The sequence below is a fragment of the Amblyraja radiata genome, chromosome 3, assembly GCF_010909765.2.
Source record: "Amblyraja radiata isolate CabotCenter1 chromosome 3, sAmbRad1.1.pri, whole genome shotgun sequence".
Classification (NCBI taxonomy): domain Eukaryota; kingdom Metazoa; phylum Chordata; class Chondrichthyes; order Rajiformes; family Rajidae; genus Amblyraja; species Amblyraja radiata.
Window position 1 is genome coordinate 102310424 of NC_045958.1, and position 19831 is coordinate 102330254.

The 19831-nt window shown below is 45.7% G+C and overlaps 1 protein-coding gene across 3 annotated transcripts in view; it reads right to left on the reverse strand.

Annotated features, from left to right (window-relative positions):
- LOC116971343 (angiopoietin-1 receptor-like) overlaps window positions 1-19831 on the reverse strand; it is a 79178-nt gene that overhangs the window by 13912 nt on the left and 45435 nt on the right. For all 3 annotated transcript variants that reach the window (XM_033018453.1, XM_033018452.1, XM_033018451.1), the window contains 6 exons: window positions 17744-17884; window positions 13585-13887; window positions 10098-10255; window positions 6943-7156; window positions 6259-6369; window positions 4729-4919 (listed from right to left, as the gene is read on the reverse strand). In XM_033018453.1, coding sequence (XP_032874344.1) covers window positions 4729-4919; window positions 6259-6369; window positions 6943-7156; window positions 10098-10255; window positions 13585-13887; window positions 17744-17884 — 1118 coding nt within the window. The remainder of the gene's footprint in view (window positions 1-4728; window positions 4920-6258; window positions 6370-6942; window positions 7157-10097; window positions 10256-13584; window positions 13888-17743; window positions 17885-19831) is intronic.

Below are 19831 nucleotides of genomic sequence, written 5' to 3' on the forward strand. Positions count from 1 at the left end.
CTAAGCTGCCCAAGCTAAATATGAGATGCCAAATAAGAGATTCCTCCAATTTGCGTTTGGCCTCACTCTGACAATGGAGGAGATCCAGGACAGAAAGAGCAGTGTGAGAATAGGAGTGGGAGTTAAAGTGTTTAGCAAACAGGAGATCAGGTAAATCCAGGCAGACTGAGCTCCCTTAGTACTGCCACTCTGAGAGTACAGAACTCCCTCAGTAGTGTGACACTCGCTCAGCACTGCCCAGTCTAGTTTAGTTTAGTTTAGAGATACAGCGTGGAAACAGGCCCTTCGGCCCACCGGGTCCGCGCCGACCAGCGATCCCCGCATATTAACACTATCCTACACCCACTAGGGACAATTTTTACATTTACCAAGCTAATTAACCTCCAAACCTGTACATCTTTGGAGTGTGGGGGGAAACTGAAGATCTCGGAGAAAACCCACCCAGGTCACGGGGAGAACGTACAAACTCCATACAGACAGCACCCGTAGTCGGGTTCGAACCCGGGTCTCCGGCGCAGCATTCGCTGTAAGGCAGCAACTCTACCGCTGTGCCACCGTGACCGACCGTGACCAGTCCTGCCAACAGTTCAGCTCTCTCTCAGTACACTGTGGTGCCCCCTTGGTATTACTCATCTGTCAGTGTAACTCTCCTTCAGTACTGCCCCCCTTTCAACAGTGCTGTGCACTCTCTGCGATGTCTCACACTCTGGTACTCTCTCAGCTTTTAGATTTTAAGGGCATGTCCCACTTGGCGATTTTTTCGGCGACTGCTGGAGTCATTGACTGATGGATCAGGGTCGCCGAAAGATTCCAAAATTCAGCGGCGACAAAAAATGTTTGCGAAACTTGCTGAGACACCGTGCGTCAACAGGTCGTCACGCCACATCATGCCGCATCACACCGTGACTGTTTCAGTGACCTGATACATCAGTCTATGATGCCGGCAATCGCTGAAAAAAACGCCTAGTGGGACAGGCCCTTTATGGAGTGTCCAACTTTGTATCATTCCACCAATACTGCTCCACTGACAGTGCAGGGAACACTCAACACAGCCCCTGCAAATTGCATCATTCCCACAGTATTTATCCTTTGATGGGTTAGGGCTTTCGCCGTGTTGCCTTTGCCATGGTGCTGAAGTCGCTCAGCACTGCAGAACTCTCCAGAAGTTTGGTGCTCCGTGTACCACTCTCACATTGAGTGCTCCTTCGTTTGCTTCGTGTGTCAGACGACGTTCTGCCATCGCTTTGCCGCAGCCAGTGCCACATCTGTGCCTCTGCGGAGATCGTCCGCAGTGCATGTCTCTCCGCCACAAGTCAGTAGATGGGCCATTGTCTGCACCTCTCCAAAGTTGCACTTGTCAGAATCCGAAAAGCCCCACTTATTCAGGTTGACTCCGCAACATCCAACTCCAGTGTGGAGGCGGTTTAGGGCTTTCCAGGTAGCATAAGGCAGGTGGTGTCCTGGTGCCATCTGTTGTTTGGTTTTGGTGCACGGTTGGCTCTAGTCCCATAAAGCCTCGTTCCATGCTCGTTGAGAACTACCCTTCTCGGAAGGAAGTTTTCCATCAGTACTTCTCCTCTGACATGGGCTCTCTCTCTCAGCCCTGTCCTTCGCATGGTGTGGTGGTCTTTCACAAGGGTTGATTAGGGATAGACGGCATAGCTTTGTACGCGGGAGATCATGCCTCATAAATCCGATTACGTTTTTTGAAGATGTGACCAAAAAGGTTTATGGGTCAAAGCTGTGGACATGTAGGTGTATACATATTTTAGCAAGGCATTTGGCAAGGTTCCACATGGTAGGCTGATGTAGGTTAGAAGGGATTCAAGGAGAGCTAACCAACTGGATAGAAAAGTGGATTCACGGAGGGATGCAGAGGGTGATGATGGAAGGTTGTTTTTCCGACTGTGACTCGGGGTTTTAGAGGTTGATTAGGACCCGTGTCAGGAGTTATGGGGAGAAGGCATGAGAACGTGGTTGAGAGAGAAAGATAGATCAGCTATGATTGAATTGCAGAGTAGACTCAATGGGCCAAATGGCATAATTCTGCTCCTATGACTTGTGAGCATGAACTGGGTGAAGAAATTGCTCCTGATCTTGGTTCTGAATGGCATATCTAAATCCTTGGGTTCTAGATTTGCCAGTCAGACAAGTCGGGCAAGCCAGGTGGAAGCCATTGAACCAATATCCTTGGAGGGAGATTCGATGGTGGGGTGGGGGAGGGAGTCAGGGTAGTAGGTCAGCAATGTTAAGAAGGGAAGGGAAGGTAAAGGTTAGGACAAGTAGGTCTCAAAGGAAGGACATTCCGGGCGAGGTGAAGAAACATGGTGAAGGTGATGGGCTGAAGTGTACTTATTTCAATGCGAGAGGTATTGTAGGGAAAGCAGATGAATTTAGAGTGTAGATCAGTGCCTGGTACTATGATGCTGTGGCCATTGTGGAAACATGGTTGAGAAAGCTGGCAGCTCAAGTTCATAGGTTTCGATGTTTCAGAGAAAGAGGGAGGGAAGAGGTGGAGGGGTTGCTCTACAGATCAGGGTGAATATCACGGTGGCAATCAGAGAGGGCATCCAGGAGGGTTCGTCCATTGCGGCAATATGAGCAGAGCTCAAACTAAAAAAAGGTGTAAGCACTCCAATGGGTTTATACCATAGCCATCGGGAAATAGAGGAACAAATATGTAGACATGTTACAGGATTACAGGAAGATGCCAAAGCAACAGGGTTGACTTCTCCAATGTTGACTGCATCTGCTCAGTGCCAGAGAACTAGATGGAGCAGAATTTGATAGGCATGCTCTGAAACAGTATAAGGTTAGGACAAGTTCAAACAGCCAGGGAACATATTGGGCAATGTGCTGGGAAACAAACCAGGCCAAGTGATGCATCACAGAGTCATAGTCACACAGCATGGAAACAGGCCCTCCAGCCCAACTTGCCCACACCGCCCAACATGTCCCAGCTACACTTGCTCCACCGGTCTGCATTTGGCCCATATCCCTTTAAACCTGTCCTATGCATGTACCTGTCTAAATGTTCCCGAAAGGTTGCAATAGTACCTGCTTCAACTACCCCCCATGGCAGCTCGTTCCATACACCCACCACCCTTTGTGTAAAAAAGTTACCCCTCAGGTTCCTATTAAATCATTCCCCCCTAACCTTAAACCTGTCCTCTGGTTTTCGATTCCACTACTCTAAGTAATGCACTCTGTGTGTTTACTCAATCTATTCCTCTCATGATTTTGTACATCTCTATAAGATCACCCCTCATCCTCCTGAGCTCCAAGGAAAAAAACCCTAGACTGCTCAACCTCTCCCTATAGATCAATGGTATTTCAGTGCAAGAGCATTTTGGGCATAGTGATCACAACTCCATACGTTATAATATGTTTTGAATAGGGAGAAGGCTGGGCTTTGCAGGAAGATACTAAATTGGAGTAAACAGACATTGTGAGCTGAAGGTAGACACAAAAATTGCTGGAGTAACTCAGCAGGACAGACAGCATCTCAGGATAGAAGGAATGGGTGACGTTTCGGGTTGAGACCCTTCTTCAGACTGAAAGATTTCACTCAAGATATACAAAAAAGCAACAATGATAAAGGAAACAGGTCATTGTTGGTTGTAACTAGGTGAGCTTGTTTCTGTACTGTTCAATGTGCATCAAGCTTGCCTGGTTGTCTTAGAGTTTTATAGCTCCTCTCCCTTCTTTCTAATCTCCAGTGATAGAGGCCTAGACCATCCAATCCCACCTCTGCCATCCGTCTTCTCTCTCTTTTGTCAGACCTGACATCCCAAGAATAGTCCAGCATACCTGTCGGACTCTCTCCATAAAAATAATGTGGTTCCTTATAGAAGAAAACGAAAACTGCACCCCAAACCGCAAGTGGGAAGTTGTGTACAACTTTTAGTTTTAGAGATACAGTACTGAAACAGGCCCTTCGACACACTGAGTCTATGCCAACCAGCAATCCCCACACATTAACACTATTCTACGCACACTAGGGAAAATTATACCAAGCCAATTAACCTACAAACTTATACGTCTTTGGAGTGTTGGAAGAAATCGAAGTTCCTGAATCTTATTGAAACATATAAGATTGTTAAGGGTTTGGACACACTAGAGGCCGGAAACATGTTCCCGATGTTGGGGGGAGTCCAGAACCAGGGGCCACAGTTTAAGAATAAGAACAGAGATGAGGAAACACTTTTTCACACAGAGAGTTGTGAGTCTGTGGAATTAGAGAATTCTCAGAGGGCGGTGGAGGCCGGTTCTCTGGATACTTTCAAGAGAGAGCTGGATAGTGCTCTTAAAGACAGCAGTCAGGGGATATGGGAGAAGGCAGGAACGGGGTACTGATTGGGGATGATCAGCCTTGATCACAGTGAATGGCGGTGCTGACTCGAAGAGCCGAATTGCCTACTCCTGCACCTATTGTCTATTGTCTATCTTGGAGAAACCCCACGCAGTCACAAGGAGAATGTACAAACTCCCTACAGACAGCAGTGTAGTTGGGATTGAACCTGGGTCTCCGGCGCTGTGAGGCAGTAACTCCACCACTGTGCTGCCCACAAAGCTGCTACAAGCTATCGTCATTTCTGCACTCAGATCATCTTGCAGTGAAGGTCAGAATACAATGTGCCTTCCTAACTGCTGCTGCACCTGAACATTCACTTTCAGTGAAAACCACCCGGGTCTTTGTTGCGAACGATAATGTAAAACGCAGCACACCTGCTTTTGGCTGAGATAATCCATGCCCTTGGCGACATCGGCTGCAAACTGCAGCAGCTGCTGGGAGGAGAGAGTGGAGGCTGTGCTGTGGGCAATGGCATAGTCCGGGTCAGTCTCCAGTACTCTGCTGTTGCGCAGAAAATCCAGCAGGTTTCCATGTGGCGCAAATTCAATGGCCACGTAGAGGTATCCTGTAGCCAGGCAAAGCCACACAGAAAATTCAGAACAATTCCAGGTGTGAAACAAATAAGCCACCGTCTCAAGAGATCTGCACAAATATTTTTTTAAGCATTTATCCATTTTTCCTTTAAATATCCCTATTAATTAGTGTGTGTGTGACGCCGCCGGCCCCCCCCCCCCCCCCCCTTGCATCTGCACGCTGAGGGGACGGGACCCAACAGGTCCTACACCCCTCAGATTCCTATGAAATCTTTTCCCCTTCACCTGAACCTATGTCCTCTGGCCTTCGATTCACCTACTCTGGGCAAGAGACTCTGTGCTTCTACCCGATCTATTCCTCTGATCTATAATGTACTTGGAAAGTACATCTGTATCTGCTCGCTTTCCTAAAACTAGATATTAGACGGAGTTGCTCCACAGCAAGTCTGAAGTTGTAGCCAAGGCTTGAAGATATTTGACATTGGGTTGTGCTTAGACCCTTTAGAGGTCAAAACTGTTTTGGACTGGGCACAAAAGTAGGCATAATGCCAGTATGCACTAGGGGCTGGTTAAAAAAAAAACTAACTCTAACAGTGGCAACAACAAAAAATGCTATGCTCCTCACTATTGTAAGGTTTGCTGCACAATGGTTTTCAGCTGGCACTTTATACATTAGTTTTACTTTACAGATATAGTGTGGAAACAGGCCTTTCGGCTCACTGAGTCTACACTGATCAGCGATCACCCCATACACTAACAGTAGGGGCAATTTTTTTACAATTTGACCGAAGCCAATTCACTTACAAACCTGCACTTCTTTGGAGTGTGGGAGGAAACCAGAGCACCTGGAGAAAACCCACGCAGGTCACAGGGAGAACGTACAAACTCCGTACAGACAACTGGATTCATTTCGGACCTCTGACACTGTCTGTGCAGAGGTTGCATGTTTTCCCTGTAACCCTGAGCGTTTTCTCTTTGTACTTCCCTTTCCTCCCATGTCACAAAGACACACAAGGTTAGTTTAGTTTAGAAAAACAGGCCCTTCGGCCCACTGAGTCCACACCGACCAGCGATCCCCGCACACTAACACTATCCTACACACACTAGGGACAATTTACACTTATACCAAGCCAATTAACCTGCAAACCTGTACGCCTTTGTGGTGGAAACCGAAGATCTCGGGGAAAACCCACGTGGTCACGGGGAGAACGTACAAACTCCGTACACACAGCACCCGTAGTCGGGATCGAACCCGGGTCTCTGGCACTGTGAGGCAGCAAATCTACCGCTGTGCCACTGTGCCAACCTACTGTTCCGTACTTAGTGTGCGCTTATCCTTTGCTGTGTAATGTGAGTCTAAGGAGTCCATACCCCTGTGTTCACAGGCTCCAAGCAGATTGATGATATTTGGATGATGACCAAGCCTGCAGAGGACTTCCAATTCACCAGCAAAATCCCGATGATCATCCTTGGAGGCATATTCTTTAGGACAAGAATCATAGGCAAAGTTAATCCCAAATATTACCAATAATTTTTAAACTTTCATGAGATTGCTAGCGGAAAAAAGGAGGTGACTAACGTGGTGTGACAAACTCCTTACCAAATCATTCATGCACCAATCAGCATTTGAACACTGCGTTTAAGATAGGGAAATATTCCATAGAGGATTTTGCAAATGAAATCTGCAAGGAGATTTAGAAATAAAACAGACCGAGAATGCTGGAAATATTCAATAGATCAGACAGCATCTGTGGTGTGTACACAAAGTTTAATATTTTGGGCTCATGAATTTTCAATCAATCACTTCAATCCGAAATGTTCAACTCATGTTTCGGGTCGAGACCCTTCTTCAGATTTAAAGAAGGGTCTTGACCCAAAACGCCACCCATTCCTTCCTTCCACAGATGCTGCCTGTCCCACTGAGTTACTCCAGCATTTTGTGTCTATATTGTGTCAAGGACGTTGCCTAGATTGGAGGATTTTAATTATAAGGAGTGATTGAATAGGTTTCACAGTCTGCTACCTCTCTGTTCCAATAAAAGGCAGAAATCTTACCTTTCATTCTTTTAATGGCAGCATTCATCTTGTGCCCGTTTTTTTTAATACGAGCCTTCAAGACCTGTCCAAAATTCCCTTCACCAATAATGTCTTCGAACTTAATGTCATCCCAGTGAAGGACAGGATAGACGATTGGCATGAGCAGCTCAGGCTTTGTTTTCCTGGAGAGTGTCAGGGTCCCTGCATTAAATTGGATTATCGGCTCTTCTCGCTTCAAAGGCAATAAAGGACAGATTAGGGGTCAACCTGCTGAAAAACAAAGCTGGAAACCACTTTAATAATTTACACTGGAGGTGTCAAGTTGGGAATTCCCCTTTGAGTCACCCCCTCAGATCCACCTCAACCTGATTGTGGATTCTGCCATAAAATTAATGTGGGATCATATCTCCGAGAGATTGTATTTAGTGTCTAAGTTTGTTATTGCAACGTGAACCAAGGTACAATGAACAGGTTGTTTTGCGTGCATGCGGACAATACTAGATACATAAATCCAATTAACTCAAGCTCAATCATAATAAGTGGAGCACAGTGGGCCTGCAGAATATAGCTCTCAGCATTGTTTAAGAAGGAACTGAAGATGCTGGAAAAATCGAAGGTAGATAAAAATGCTGGAGAAACTCAGCGGGTGAGGCAGCATCTATGGAGCGAAGGAATAGGTGACGTTTCAGGTCGTGACCCTTCTTCAGACTTCTCAACATTGTGCTGCAGTGTGCTAAAATGCACCACTGGAATTGATATGGGTCCAATAACAGAGACAAAGCTACCTTACAGGTGGAATCAACAATCTCATGGTGGTCCTTGTGAGACCAGCTGGATCTAACCTGCAGGAATAGTAAGTTATTACATAAGATAGACGCAAAAAACTAGTAAGTCCGTGGGTCAGACAGCATCTCTGGAGAAAAGGAATGGGTGGGTCGAGACCTTTCTTAAGACATCTATCTTTGGTTTAAACCAGCATCTGTAGTTTCTTCCTCCATATTACAATCATGTTCAAATAGTGGAAAATGGGCCTAGAAAATAGAACATGGTACAACAAAGGAATAAGCCTTTGGCCCACAATTTCTGTGTCAAGTTAATCTTCTCTGCCTGCACGTGGTCCATATTCATATCCATGTCCATATCCATATCCCCATTCCTTCTCTCCAGAGTTGCTGCCTGTCCTGCTGAGCTACTCCAGCATTTTGTGTCTACCTTCCACATCCCTATTCCAATGTGTAGCAGAATTTGACATTACCTTGGAGGTGTAACACTGGGGAGGAACAGTGAGGGCAGTGGGAAGATATAGATATACAGTGGAAAATACAACTTCATGCCCAGTTTTTCCATTACCAAATTGGATTGCAAACTAAACAGGGTTTAGTTTAGTTCAGTTTAGTTTAGAGATGCAGTGTGGAAACAGGTCCTTCGAGCCACTGAGTCCATGGCGACCAGCGATCCCCGCACATCCCCTCCCGCACTCCAACGACATGCAGGTTTGCAAGTTAATTGGCTTGGTATAAATGTAAATTGTCCCTAGTGTGTAGGATCGTATTAATGTGCGGGGATCACTGGTCAGGGCCCGTTACCGCGCTGTTTCACTAAACTAAACTGAACTAAACTATTGTCTGATGAAACTTTTCTGAACGTATTTCATAAATTCAACCCCATCCAAGCCCTTGTCATTTTGACAGTCACAGTCTATATTGGGAAAGTTAAAACCCCCAACGTTGACTACTTTATGAGCCTTACACCTGCCTGCAATCTCTTGGCATATTTGCTCCTGGAATTCCCGCTGTCTATTTTGGGGGCCTGTAGTATACTCTCAACAAGGTGATCATCACCACTTAGCTCGCTCCGTGCAGGTTCACTGGATGAACGATACACAAAATGCTGGAGTAACTCAGCGGGTCAGGCAGCATTTCTGGAGAAAAGGAATAGTTCAGGTTGAGACCCTTCATCAGACTCATCAGTAATGTTATCTTGGATTGCCATGATATTTTCCCTCATCAATAAGGCAACACCCCTCCTCTTTTACCCCCACCTCTATCTCTCTTGTAACATCTGCACCATGGAACATTAAACTTCGGTAGACAAAAATGCTGGAGAAACTCAGCGGGTGAGGCAGCATCTATGGAGCGAAGGAATATTCCTTCACTCCATAGATGCTGCCTCACCTGCTGAGTTTCTCCAACATTTTTGTCTACCTTCGATTTTTCCAGCATCTGCACTTCTTTCTTAAACATGAATCTTCCAGTCCTGTCCTTTTCTTATCCAGGTTTCCGTAATGGCTACAACATCCCAGTCGTAATTACCTATCCATGCCCCGAGTTCATCCTCCTTACCCATCAGGCCTCTTGCATTAAAATAAGTGCAATTCAATCCCACATTCTTTCTTCGCTCCGTCTTGCTTATTCTGTCCACTGGATTTTCTTCCATCACAATCCGTACCAACTTCCAGCCTCTTACCTGCCTCAGTCCTCAAGTCCTGCACTTGCCTGCCAGGATAGAGGTTCCCCACCAGTTCAGGTGCAACCCATCCCTATTGACATCACCTCTGCTCCAGAAGAGATCCACATGGACGAGCTGGTCTGAAGGCTCTGTTTCCATGCTGTATAACCCTGTGATTCTGACATATGACTGTCCCTTACTTCTACATATACACCTAGATTGTTGCTGAAGCATGTCCGCTGTAGAGTCCTTACATTCTGCAATATAGTTTAGCTTGCCAGGCTTTAATCCCAATCTGCATGGGCCAGATCTAGTTTAGTTTAGATTACTGTTAAGTGTACCGAGGTACAGTGAAAAGCTTTTACAATCAAAATATAATCTCATCTCTTTAAGAATCACACTTCTCTAGTTCACTGTTTTTACCATGGAATAGTCTTCTTCCTCTACCATAACTAATCTCAAAAAAGCTGAACAGTTAAAAGAGATGTGTGGGAAGGAACTGCAGACGCTGGTTTACACCAAAGATAGACACAAAATGCTGGAGTAACTCAGCAGGACATGCAGCATTTCTGGATGGAAGGAATGGGTGACATTTCGGGTGAGTCTGAAGAAGGGTCTCGACCCGAAACGTTACCCATTCCTTCTATCCAGAGATGCTACCTGTCCCGCTGAGTTACTCCAACATTTGTGTCTATCTACAGTTAAAAGAGGTCTTGCAGACTTACCGTGCTGTTTTGAAAAGCCTGAACCATTCTCCGTTGGAAGTTGCTCCGCTTGAAATGAAGCACAATGCAAAAGGCTAATAGAATGGTCAGGCACGTCATTCCTGCTGATCCCAGAATTGCATAAAGCAACAGGTGCCTTCCATGTTGTAGAACGAGAGCTGAAAAAGACACAGCACTGATGTTGAGATATATCTCAGCCATTTAACACTTTGTTAAATTAGAGTTAGATAGAGCTCTAGGGGCTAGTGGAGTCAAAGGATATGGGGAGAAGGCAGGCACGGGTTATTTATAGGAGACGATCAGCCATGATCACAATGAATGGCGGTGCTGGCTCGAAGGGCCGAATGGCCTCCTCCTGCACCTATTTTTTATGAAACGATTAGATACAAGATGACAATTTACCTATTGTGCCTATGCCAATAGTGTGCAAGGCCAATTGCTCAGTCATAAGTTCATGTGATTGGAGCAGAATTAGGCCATTTGGCCCATTAGGTCTACTCTGCCATTCCATCATAGCTGATCTATCTCTCCCTCCTAACCCTTTTCTCCTGCCTTCTCCCCATAACCACTAACACCTGTGCTAATCAAGAATCTATCTATTTCTGCTTTAAAAATATCCGTTGACTTGGCCTCCAGGGCCTTCTGTGGCAATGAATACCATAGATTCACCACCCTTTGACTAAATGAAATTCTTCCTCATCCCCCTTCCTGAAGGAACGTCTTTTAATTCTGAGGCTGGTGACCTCTGGTCCTAGACTCTCCCACTAGTGGAACCATCCTCTCCACATCCACTCTATCCAAGCCTTTCACTATTCGGTAAGTTTCAATGAGGTACCCCCTCATCCATCTAAACTCCAGCAAGTACAGTCCCAGTGCCGACAAACGCTCATCTTATGCTAACCCACTCATTCCCGGGATCAGTCCTCATCAACACTACTCCCCCTCCCCCTAAATTCCTGTTGAATCCGCACATTTCAGGGAGCACATTCCAGATCAGAGTGGTGCGCTGGGAATTAATAATACTAATAATAATAATAATAATAATATATTTTATTGTCATTGCACATAAGCGCAACAAGATTTGGTATGCAGCTTCTATCCGATGTCATAACTTAAATAACTAATACATTTAGATTTAGATACCCCGAGAACATGGTTTGTAAAAATAAATTGTTCTTGCCACTCCTCTTCAATCCGTGTCCTCTGGTTACCCACTGCCACCGGTAACATTTTGACGACTTCAAATCGCTTAGAATCACAGAATCATACTGCATGGAAACAGGCCCTTTGGCCCAATTTTCTCATGTCGATCAAAATGCCCCTTCAGCACTAGACCCACCTGTCTGCATTTGGCCCATATCCTTCCAAACCTTTCCTATCCATGTACCTGTTCAAATGACATTTAAATGTTGCTATAGTACCTGCCTCAACCCCCTCTGATAGCTCGTCCATTTACCTATCAGCCTCTGTGTGAAAAAATTGTCCCTCAGGTTCTATTTCCCCTCTCAGCTTAAACCTATGTCGTCTGGTTCTCGATTACTCTATTCTGAGTTAAATACTCTGTGCATCAACACTATCTATTCCCACATGATCTTATACATCATTATAACATCACCCTTCCACCCCCCTACTGTCTAAGGAATAAAAGTCCTAGCCTGCCCACCATCTCCTGATAGCTCATGCCCTCAGGACCTGGCAGCATCATTGTAAATTTCCAATGCTTTCCAGCTTAACAACATCTTTCCCACAGCAGGGTGACCAAAACTGAACACAGTATTCCAAATGTGGCCTCACCAACATCTTGTAAACTGTAACATAACATCCCAACTTCTATTCTGAATACATCTGACTGATAAAGGCCAATGTGCTGAAAGCCTTCATGACTTCAAGTGCCTTACTGAAATCCATCTATAAAACATCTACAGCTCTGCCTATCAACCTCTTTGGTCACATCATCAAAAAACTCAATCTGATTCATGAGACACGACCTCCCACATTTGTAACTTTCTGCCCACAGATGTTAAGCTCACTGGCTTGTAGTTTCTTGCCTTTTCCCTTTTAGCCTTGCCCTTCTTGAATAGAGGCACACGTTTTGCCGCCCTCCAGTCTTCCGTCACCTCATCTGTATTTAATGACGACTCTTGTTTAAGAAAGGTTATACTGAAATTGGAGGTAATCTGAAAGACATTCACTGGGCTAATTCCTGGGATAAGATGGTTGCCCTATCAAGAACAGCTAAGGAAATCTATATTATTTTGAATTTAGAAGAATGATGGGTGACCGTATGGGGAGAGAGACAGAATAAACTTTCTAGATTTTTTCCAGGTTTGGGAGGATCTTGAATAAGTGGACATAGTTCACAAGATTGAGGGGTGGCCATTTAAAACTGAGGTCCATAGAGCTAGTTAGGTTTATGGAACCAGAAATGGGCTGATATCATGGTAGAATTTAAAAAGATGCAGAGTTTAAAATGAGAACTTTCTGGTGTGTTTTTTTCGTGTAGGTTGATAGAGAAGATAATGATGGAATCTGGTGAGTTCATACACAGACAACAGACTGGAGGGAGAACACACATAAAATTAGAGATGAACAAACACAGAATAGTCCCAGGAAAATTCTGCAAACTGAAACTATGGCAACTAATGAACAGATAAACCTAGTTTATCTAAATTAATTATAGAGGTCTAGGAGCAAATTGGAAAGGCCATGCGGATTTTGGTGTTTGAAGTAATGGGCGATTTATTCAGACTGGTGCTTGGGCACCAGAAGGCAGCCAAAGTTGACCTGTCAAGTGTGACTTTGGTATAGTTTTTATATTCTCAGATGACAAGATTACTCAGAAACCTGATTAACAGTAACTCTAGGTCTGAATTACAGAATGGAACTCGGAAAGACTTAATTTGGTCACAAACAGAATGAGATGATTTATCCACAATTCATCAACAGTAGATTCAAATTTCTGTTACAATGATGGGTGCTCGCATAATCAATGAAATTCCTGTCTGCGGTTTCCTGTCACCGCATTTGCACAATCCACGTCCCTAAAATACGATACGATCCAACTTTATTTATCCCAGGGGGGAAATTGATCTGCCAACAGTCTTAAAACATGATACACAAAACTAAAAGGAAACTAAACATGAAACTAAAGGGATGAGTGGAAAGGATTGGAGATGTGTAAAGATTGGGGGGGAGGGGAGGGAGTCAGTCCACCCCATGACAGAAGGGGGAGGAGTTTTTAAGTTTGATAGCCACAGGGAAGAAAGATTTCCTGTGGTGTTCTGTGCTGCATCTTGGTGGAACCAGTCTGTTGCTGAAGGTACTCCTCAGGTCGACTATTTACTAATTTAGTACATACTTATTTACTAATTATTAGCCCTCACTATTGTTTACCCTGCAACAATTGGCATTTCTGTTAATTATGAAATTAAGTACGAGAATTACTTGGTCATATGTTTCAGCCTAGTCACTAAAAATGAGATGGTACCTGCAGACTCCTGTAGTGTATGCAGTTCCATTGTTGGGTTGGGTTCGCTCTCACCAATATTGTTCTTCGCACAAAGTTCCACCAGGTATGGTGAATTTGGCTCCAGGCCTCGCAGTTCAAACTGCGAAGCAATGGTGTCTTTCATTTTGATTTCTGTCTCCTGGGTGTAATCATCGGCCCCAAAGATTTTGTAACGTATGATGATAGAAGATATCGAGTTGCCACCGTCAATTCCCCAGGATATGAAGGCTGAAGAGTCAGAGATGTTAAAAATCTTGATGTTGGTGGGAGCGGGAGGCCGTTCTGAAAATATAAATTACCTCAGTATCAATCATACGACAGTCCATTTTTTAACCCCATCCAACTGAGAGAGTAGACAAAAATGCTGGAGAAACTCAGCGGGTGAGGCAGCATCTATGGAGCAAAGAAATAGGTGACGTTCAGGGTCGAGACCCTTCTTTGGACTGATCTCTTCTGAAGGATCACGACCCGAAACATCACCTATTCTTTCGCTCCATGGATGCTGCCTCACCCGCTGAGTTTCTCCAGCATTTATGTCTACCTTTGATTTTTCCAGCATCTGCAGTTCTTTCTTAAACAACTGAGGGAGTAATGTGTGGCTGAAATCCTGGTAACGTCTGAGTGAATGAGGTGTGGTCAAATGGGCACCCAGGTCTTTAATGGCTCATTATTGAAAAGGTGTGAAGTATCCTTGACTCTATTAATAGAAAAATAAGGTATAGTCTCATAAATTCATAAATCCATAAGTCATAGGAATAGAATTAGGCCACTCGGCCCATTCGAGTCTCCTCCATCATTCAATCATGGCTGATCTATCTATCCCTCTCAACCCATTTTTCCTGCCTTCTCCCCATAACTCCTGGCACCCGCACTAAAGAATCTGCCTTACAAAGACTCAATGACGGCCTCCATAGCCATTATGACAATGTATTCCACAGACTCACCACCCTCTGACTAAAGATATTCCTCCTCATCTCTGTTCTAAAGGTATGTCCTTTTATTCTGAGGCTGTGCCCTCTGGTCCTGGACTCTCCCACTAGTGGAAACATCCTCTCCATCCACTATATCCAGGTCTTTCACTATTCGATAAGTTTTAGTGAGGTCCCCCTCATCCTTCTAAACTCTAGCAAGTACTCCAGGCCCAGAGCTGTCATATACTCAAAATCTCGATGAAATACTATTTGGATGGAGAGGGAGGGAATGCAGTGGTTACTTGAGGTTAGAGAAATCAATATTCATACCCCTGGGTTGTAAGCTGCCCAAGCGAAATATGAGATGCTGTTCCTCCAGATGCTGTTCCTCCATTTAGCCTCACTCTGACAGTGGAGGAGGCCTAGGACAGAAAGGTCAGTGTGGGAATGGGAAGTGGAATTAAAGTGTTTCGCAACCGGGAGATCAGGTAGTGAAGGCGTTCAGCAAAACGATCGCCTGGTCTACGCTTGGTTTCGCCGATGTATGAGTCCACATCTTGAACAACGGATACAGTAGATGAGGTTGGAAGAGGTGCAAGTGAACCTCTGCCTAACCTGAAAGGACTGTCGGGGTCCCTGGACAGAGTCGAGGGAAGAGATATAGGGACAGGTGTTGCATCTCCTGCTGTTGCAGGGGAAGGTACCTGGGGAGAGGGTGTTTTGGGTGGGAAGGGACGAGTTAACCAGAGAGTTGGGGATGGAACGGTCTCTGCGGAAGGAGGAAAGGAGTGGAGATGGGAAGATGTGACTAGTGGTGGGATCCCGTTGGAGGTAGTGGAAATGTGTTGTATGTGACGGCTGATGGGGTGAAAGGGACTGACTAAGGTCTCTGTTGCAACTAGGGGGAGGGGGAGCAAGGGCGGAGCTGCGGGGTACCGAGGAGACATGAGTGAGGGCCTCATCTATGACAGAAGATGGGAACCACCGTTCCCTAAAGAATGAGGACATATCAGATGTCTTGGTATGGAATAGGAGTTTTGTTATAGTTGTGCATGGCAATGGTGTGGCCTCATTTGGAGTATTGTGTTTAATTTTGACCATCCCACTATAGGGATGTCATTAATTTCAAAAGCATCTATCTATATTCGCACAGATCTCAATGGAATTCCACTGGTCACAAACCTCCAGCTTGAATATCATACAACCACCACAACCCTTTGTCTTCTATCAGTAAGCCAGTTATGAAGAAGGGTTTCGGCCCGAAACGTCGCCTATTTCCTTCGCTCCATAGATGCTGCTGTACCCGCTGAGTTTCTCCAGCAATTTTGTGTACCTTATGAATCCGTACAACCCTGTTAACCCTTGCATCTTAATCTCCTGGATCACGTTACCACGGGACACTTTATCAAATCAAATAACTTGCTAAAATCCATGTGGACATCCTCCGGTATCGTTCCCTAATTGATCACCTTCTGACCTCCTGACCTCCATCTTCCCTTCATTTCTTCCAGATTCTGACCAATTACTGTAGTTCCCACATCCCTGCCTCTCTAGTTTAAACCCTTCCGAGTAGCAATAGTGAACCTCCATGCAAGAATATTGGCCCCCTGCAAGGATACCAGTCCCCCTGCATTCAATGCCTCCCTTCCCTGGGGCTATTCATTTACTTACATTTTGTACCATAGGCATGACCACCTCACTATATCTCCCATCCAGGACGTATCTCCAGATTATCCTTTTTCACTCAGATTATAGGGTGATTATATGCGAACGAGCTGCCAGAGGACGTAGTAAAGGCAGGTACAATAACATGGATAGAAAAGGTTCAGAGGGATATGGACCAAATGCAGGAAAATGGGACTAGCTTCGATGGGACATCTTGCTCAGCATGGACGAGTTGGGCCGAAGGGCCTGCTTCCATGCTGTATGTCCCTATGTCTCTAATCAAGAGAAATATATAGACAATACAAATCTAGTTAAAAAACCGCCATGTTCATTTTTGTAACCCTTGTTCCCAATTTCCCAAAATAAAGCTGGAGTAGCCACCTGCGGTCAAAAGCATTTGTCTAGGCTTTCTACAAGCCCGCCTTATGTAACTGCCCCATCTGATCATATTTATGTGTAGGGAGGAACTGCAGATGCTGGTTTAAACCCAAGATAATGGAATTCGATTGCAGACTTTATCTAGATTGATATATTAAGCCCTGCTCAGCCCAGTTTTCAAACTAATGCAAAGATAGACACAAAATGCTGGGGTAACTCAGCGGAACATGCAGCATCTCTGGTGAGAAAGAATGGGAGACGTTTCGAGTTCTAAATCATATTTATAACTGTTATCGCCAAGGAGTGCATCTGGGAAATTCAGTGCAAACCCCGGATGGCGCCAGTCTGTCCGTTTCTGCTTTGCTATATTTTTAGTATGTTAAATGTATTTAGTGTGCTTTAGCTTGTTTTATGTGGGGGGAGGGGCGGGGGGGTGGGTTGGGAGAAGCTTTTTCTAATCTCTTACCTCGGCGGTGATGCCATTTTTTTCCGTATCGTATCTCCGTCCGCACTGCGGGCTAACATCGAGGAGTTGGTGGCCTTTGCTGGAGACCCACTTTGGAGCTCCACGGCGGGAGCATGCGGAACTTTAACATCACGGAGCCCACGATCCCTTTGCCAGGGATCGACCTCTGAGCTCTTCCGCGGGTGCCCGCGGATTTTGACAACGTGGAGCCCGTGGTCTCAGGTCAGAACTGACTTCGGGAGCTTCAAGCCGCAGGAGCTTCGACCGCCCCCACACGGGGGCTTCGACCGCCACGACGCAGGAGCTTTGATCGCCCCGACAAAGCGGCTTCGACCACCAGCTGCGGGAGCTTCGATCGCCCCACGGGAGAAGGATGAGGGAGGAGGATTGGACTTTGTTGACTTCCATTGCGGTGAGGAATGTGGGGAATACACTGTAGTGGATGTTTACGTTAACTTTTATGTAGTTGCGTGTCTTGTTGGGTTTTTTTTGGTATGGCTGTATGGTAATTCACTTACCACTGTACCTTAATTGGTGTTCTTGACAATAAAAGACCTTGGAAACCTTTGACCGATGAAACCTTTGAGATCCCACATGGAAGGGTGTGATCCAATGGATCCAAAGAATAACTTTCCATTATGCTTGTCCAGATTTTTGCATAGCATTGTATAAAGTACACGTTGCCAAATGTCACAATCAAGTGGCTGTGAGTAATTACTTGCGCAGTCGGTCCAGAAACTTGCCACCGGACCGGGATGTCCCTCTCCTCTGTCTCCTGGGCGGCTCAGTTGAACACATACATTGTATTGGTACATTGGTTGCAGATTGTCCAGTTTCACCACGTCCGACGCATCTGTTACTGAAAAGAAGAAGACCACGGACAAAGAGATTGAATCTTCACAGCAATTCACTGGTAGTCTGAAGCTCTGCCACATTAGCCTTCCTCATCACCCGCAGTCCCCAGCAAGGAGGATTCACAGAAGCAACAGGCAAAATGTTCTTACGTTGTCCTGCTTCATCATCAGCACAGTCACAGTCAACCAAAGGGCACGAGCAGAAGCCGCACAGGTGTACGAGCACCTCCCCACTGCAGCCCATCAGGGTATTGGGTCATAAGGTCATGTGATAGGAGAAGAATTAGGCCATTCGGCCCATCAAGCCTACTCCGCCATTTAATTATGGCTGATCTATCTCTCCCTCCTAACCCCATTCTCCTGCATTCTCCCCATAATCCCTGACATCTGTACTAATCAAGAAATTATCTATCTCTGCCTTGAACATATCCATTGACTACTTGTCCACTTGTTTAGATGCACAGCTTTGATCTCAGTGGTGTTGCAGAGGCTTGCTGTGCAGACTGACCCAAAACGTCACCCATGCCTTCTCTCCAGAGATGCTGCCTAGTCCGCTTAGTTACTCCAGCATTTTGTGTCTATCTTTGCTGTGCAGATGTTGGCTCTCTACATTCTTATGTAACAACAGTGGCTACCCTTTTGTGTTTCGTTGCCATGAAGCTTTCAAGACATGGAGTGACTCTTCTTGTCGATTTCATCCCATAGCTTTGCAAATAGATACTGAGAATCGTACAACATGGAAACAGGCCCTTCGGCCCAACCTGCTCATGCTGACCAGGATGCCCGATCTATACTCATGCCACCAGCCTGCATTTGCCCCATATCCCAATAAACGTTTCCTATTTATGTACCTGTCCAACTGTCTTTTAAATGTTACTAGACCAAGTGCCTGTTCGGTCTGCCAACCTAACGCAATACTCCAGCACTCACCCTTTTCACCCAATGCAATGTGGGGGGCAGGTGTATGTGTGTGGGAGGGCGGCTTGTGTGGGGGGCAGGGGGGTATGTGTGGGGGGGAGGGGGGGTGTGGGCGGGGGGGGGGAGATGCTGTGGGGGGGGGATGTTTGGGTGGGATGGTGTGTGTGGTGGAAGGGATAACTTTATGGCTTTGCAGTTTTGGTCCTTCTCTTGCTCAGAGCAAATTACAGAACTATGTGCATTGAAGTCTCTATGGTTTCTGAGCTGTTGGCAGGAATGTGAAGTTGGAGAATGTCCTTGAATAACTTTAGAAGCTGGTCTGTAAGTGGGATTGAATTCCTTTACCACAGTGTTGAGAATTGGCCGTATTACTTTCAAATCATATTTGGTCTGCGATGGGACATGTGTGGGAGGGAGTGAGGGAGGGAGGGGTGGTGAGGAGGGAGCACCGTGCTGTGGGATGGAGGGAGGGAGGCCACGGGCGGGCGTGGACTAGAGTACCCGAGCGAGGCCGCAGGCGGGCGTGGACCCGAGGACCAGAGCAAGGCCGTGGGCGGGCATCAAGCAGTCAGAATGAAGCAGCTCGACCGTTGGGGAGGCGGTGAAGCATTTGAGGAATATTCTGGAAATGCAGCCCTCCCCCTGACGTCACTCAAAGCTGGTGGAATATTCTGTGTCCGACCCGAGCCATCGTGCTCGCCCACCTCATTGTGACATCATCAGTCGAAGTTGGTTGAAGAATGCGTGCGTGAATGTTTGTTTAAAAGGCAGTTTTGTCTTTTTTTTCATTTTATTCACCAATAACGTAAAATGTAGGATCAAATATAGGATCACTGCGTGGAGGTGGAAAATGGGAGTCAGAATATGTAAACATTTATGCGCTACAGCATAGCGTTTTCTCGAAAATACAAAATTCTGTCTACCGCTCTATCACATCAGAAACATTGAAACCCTTTGAGCTGCCAGTCCTATCCCTCTCGCAAACAAGTCTCTGTCATGGTCCCAACCACTTTTCATGGCTCTAAGTCCAATCG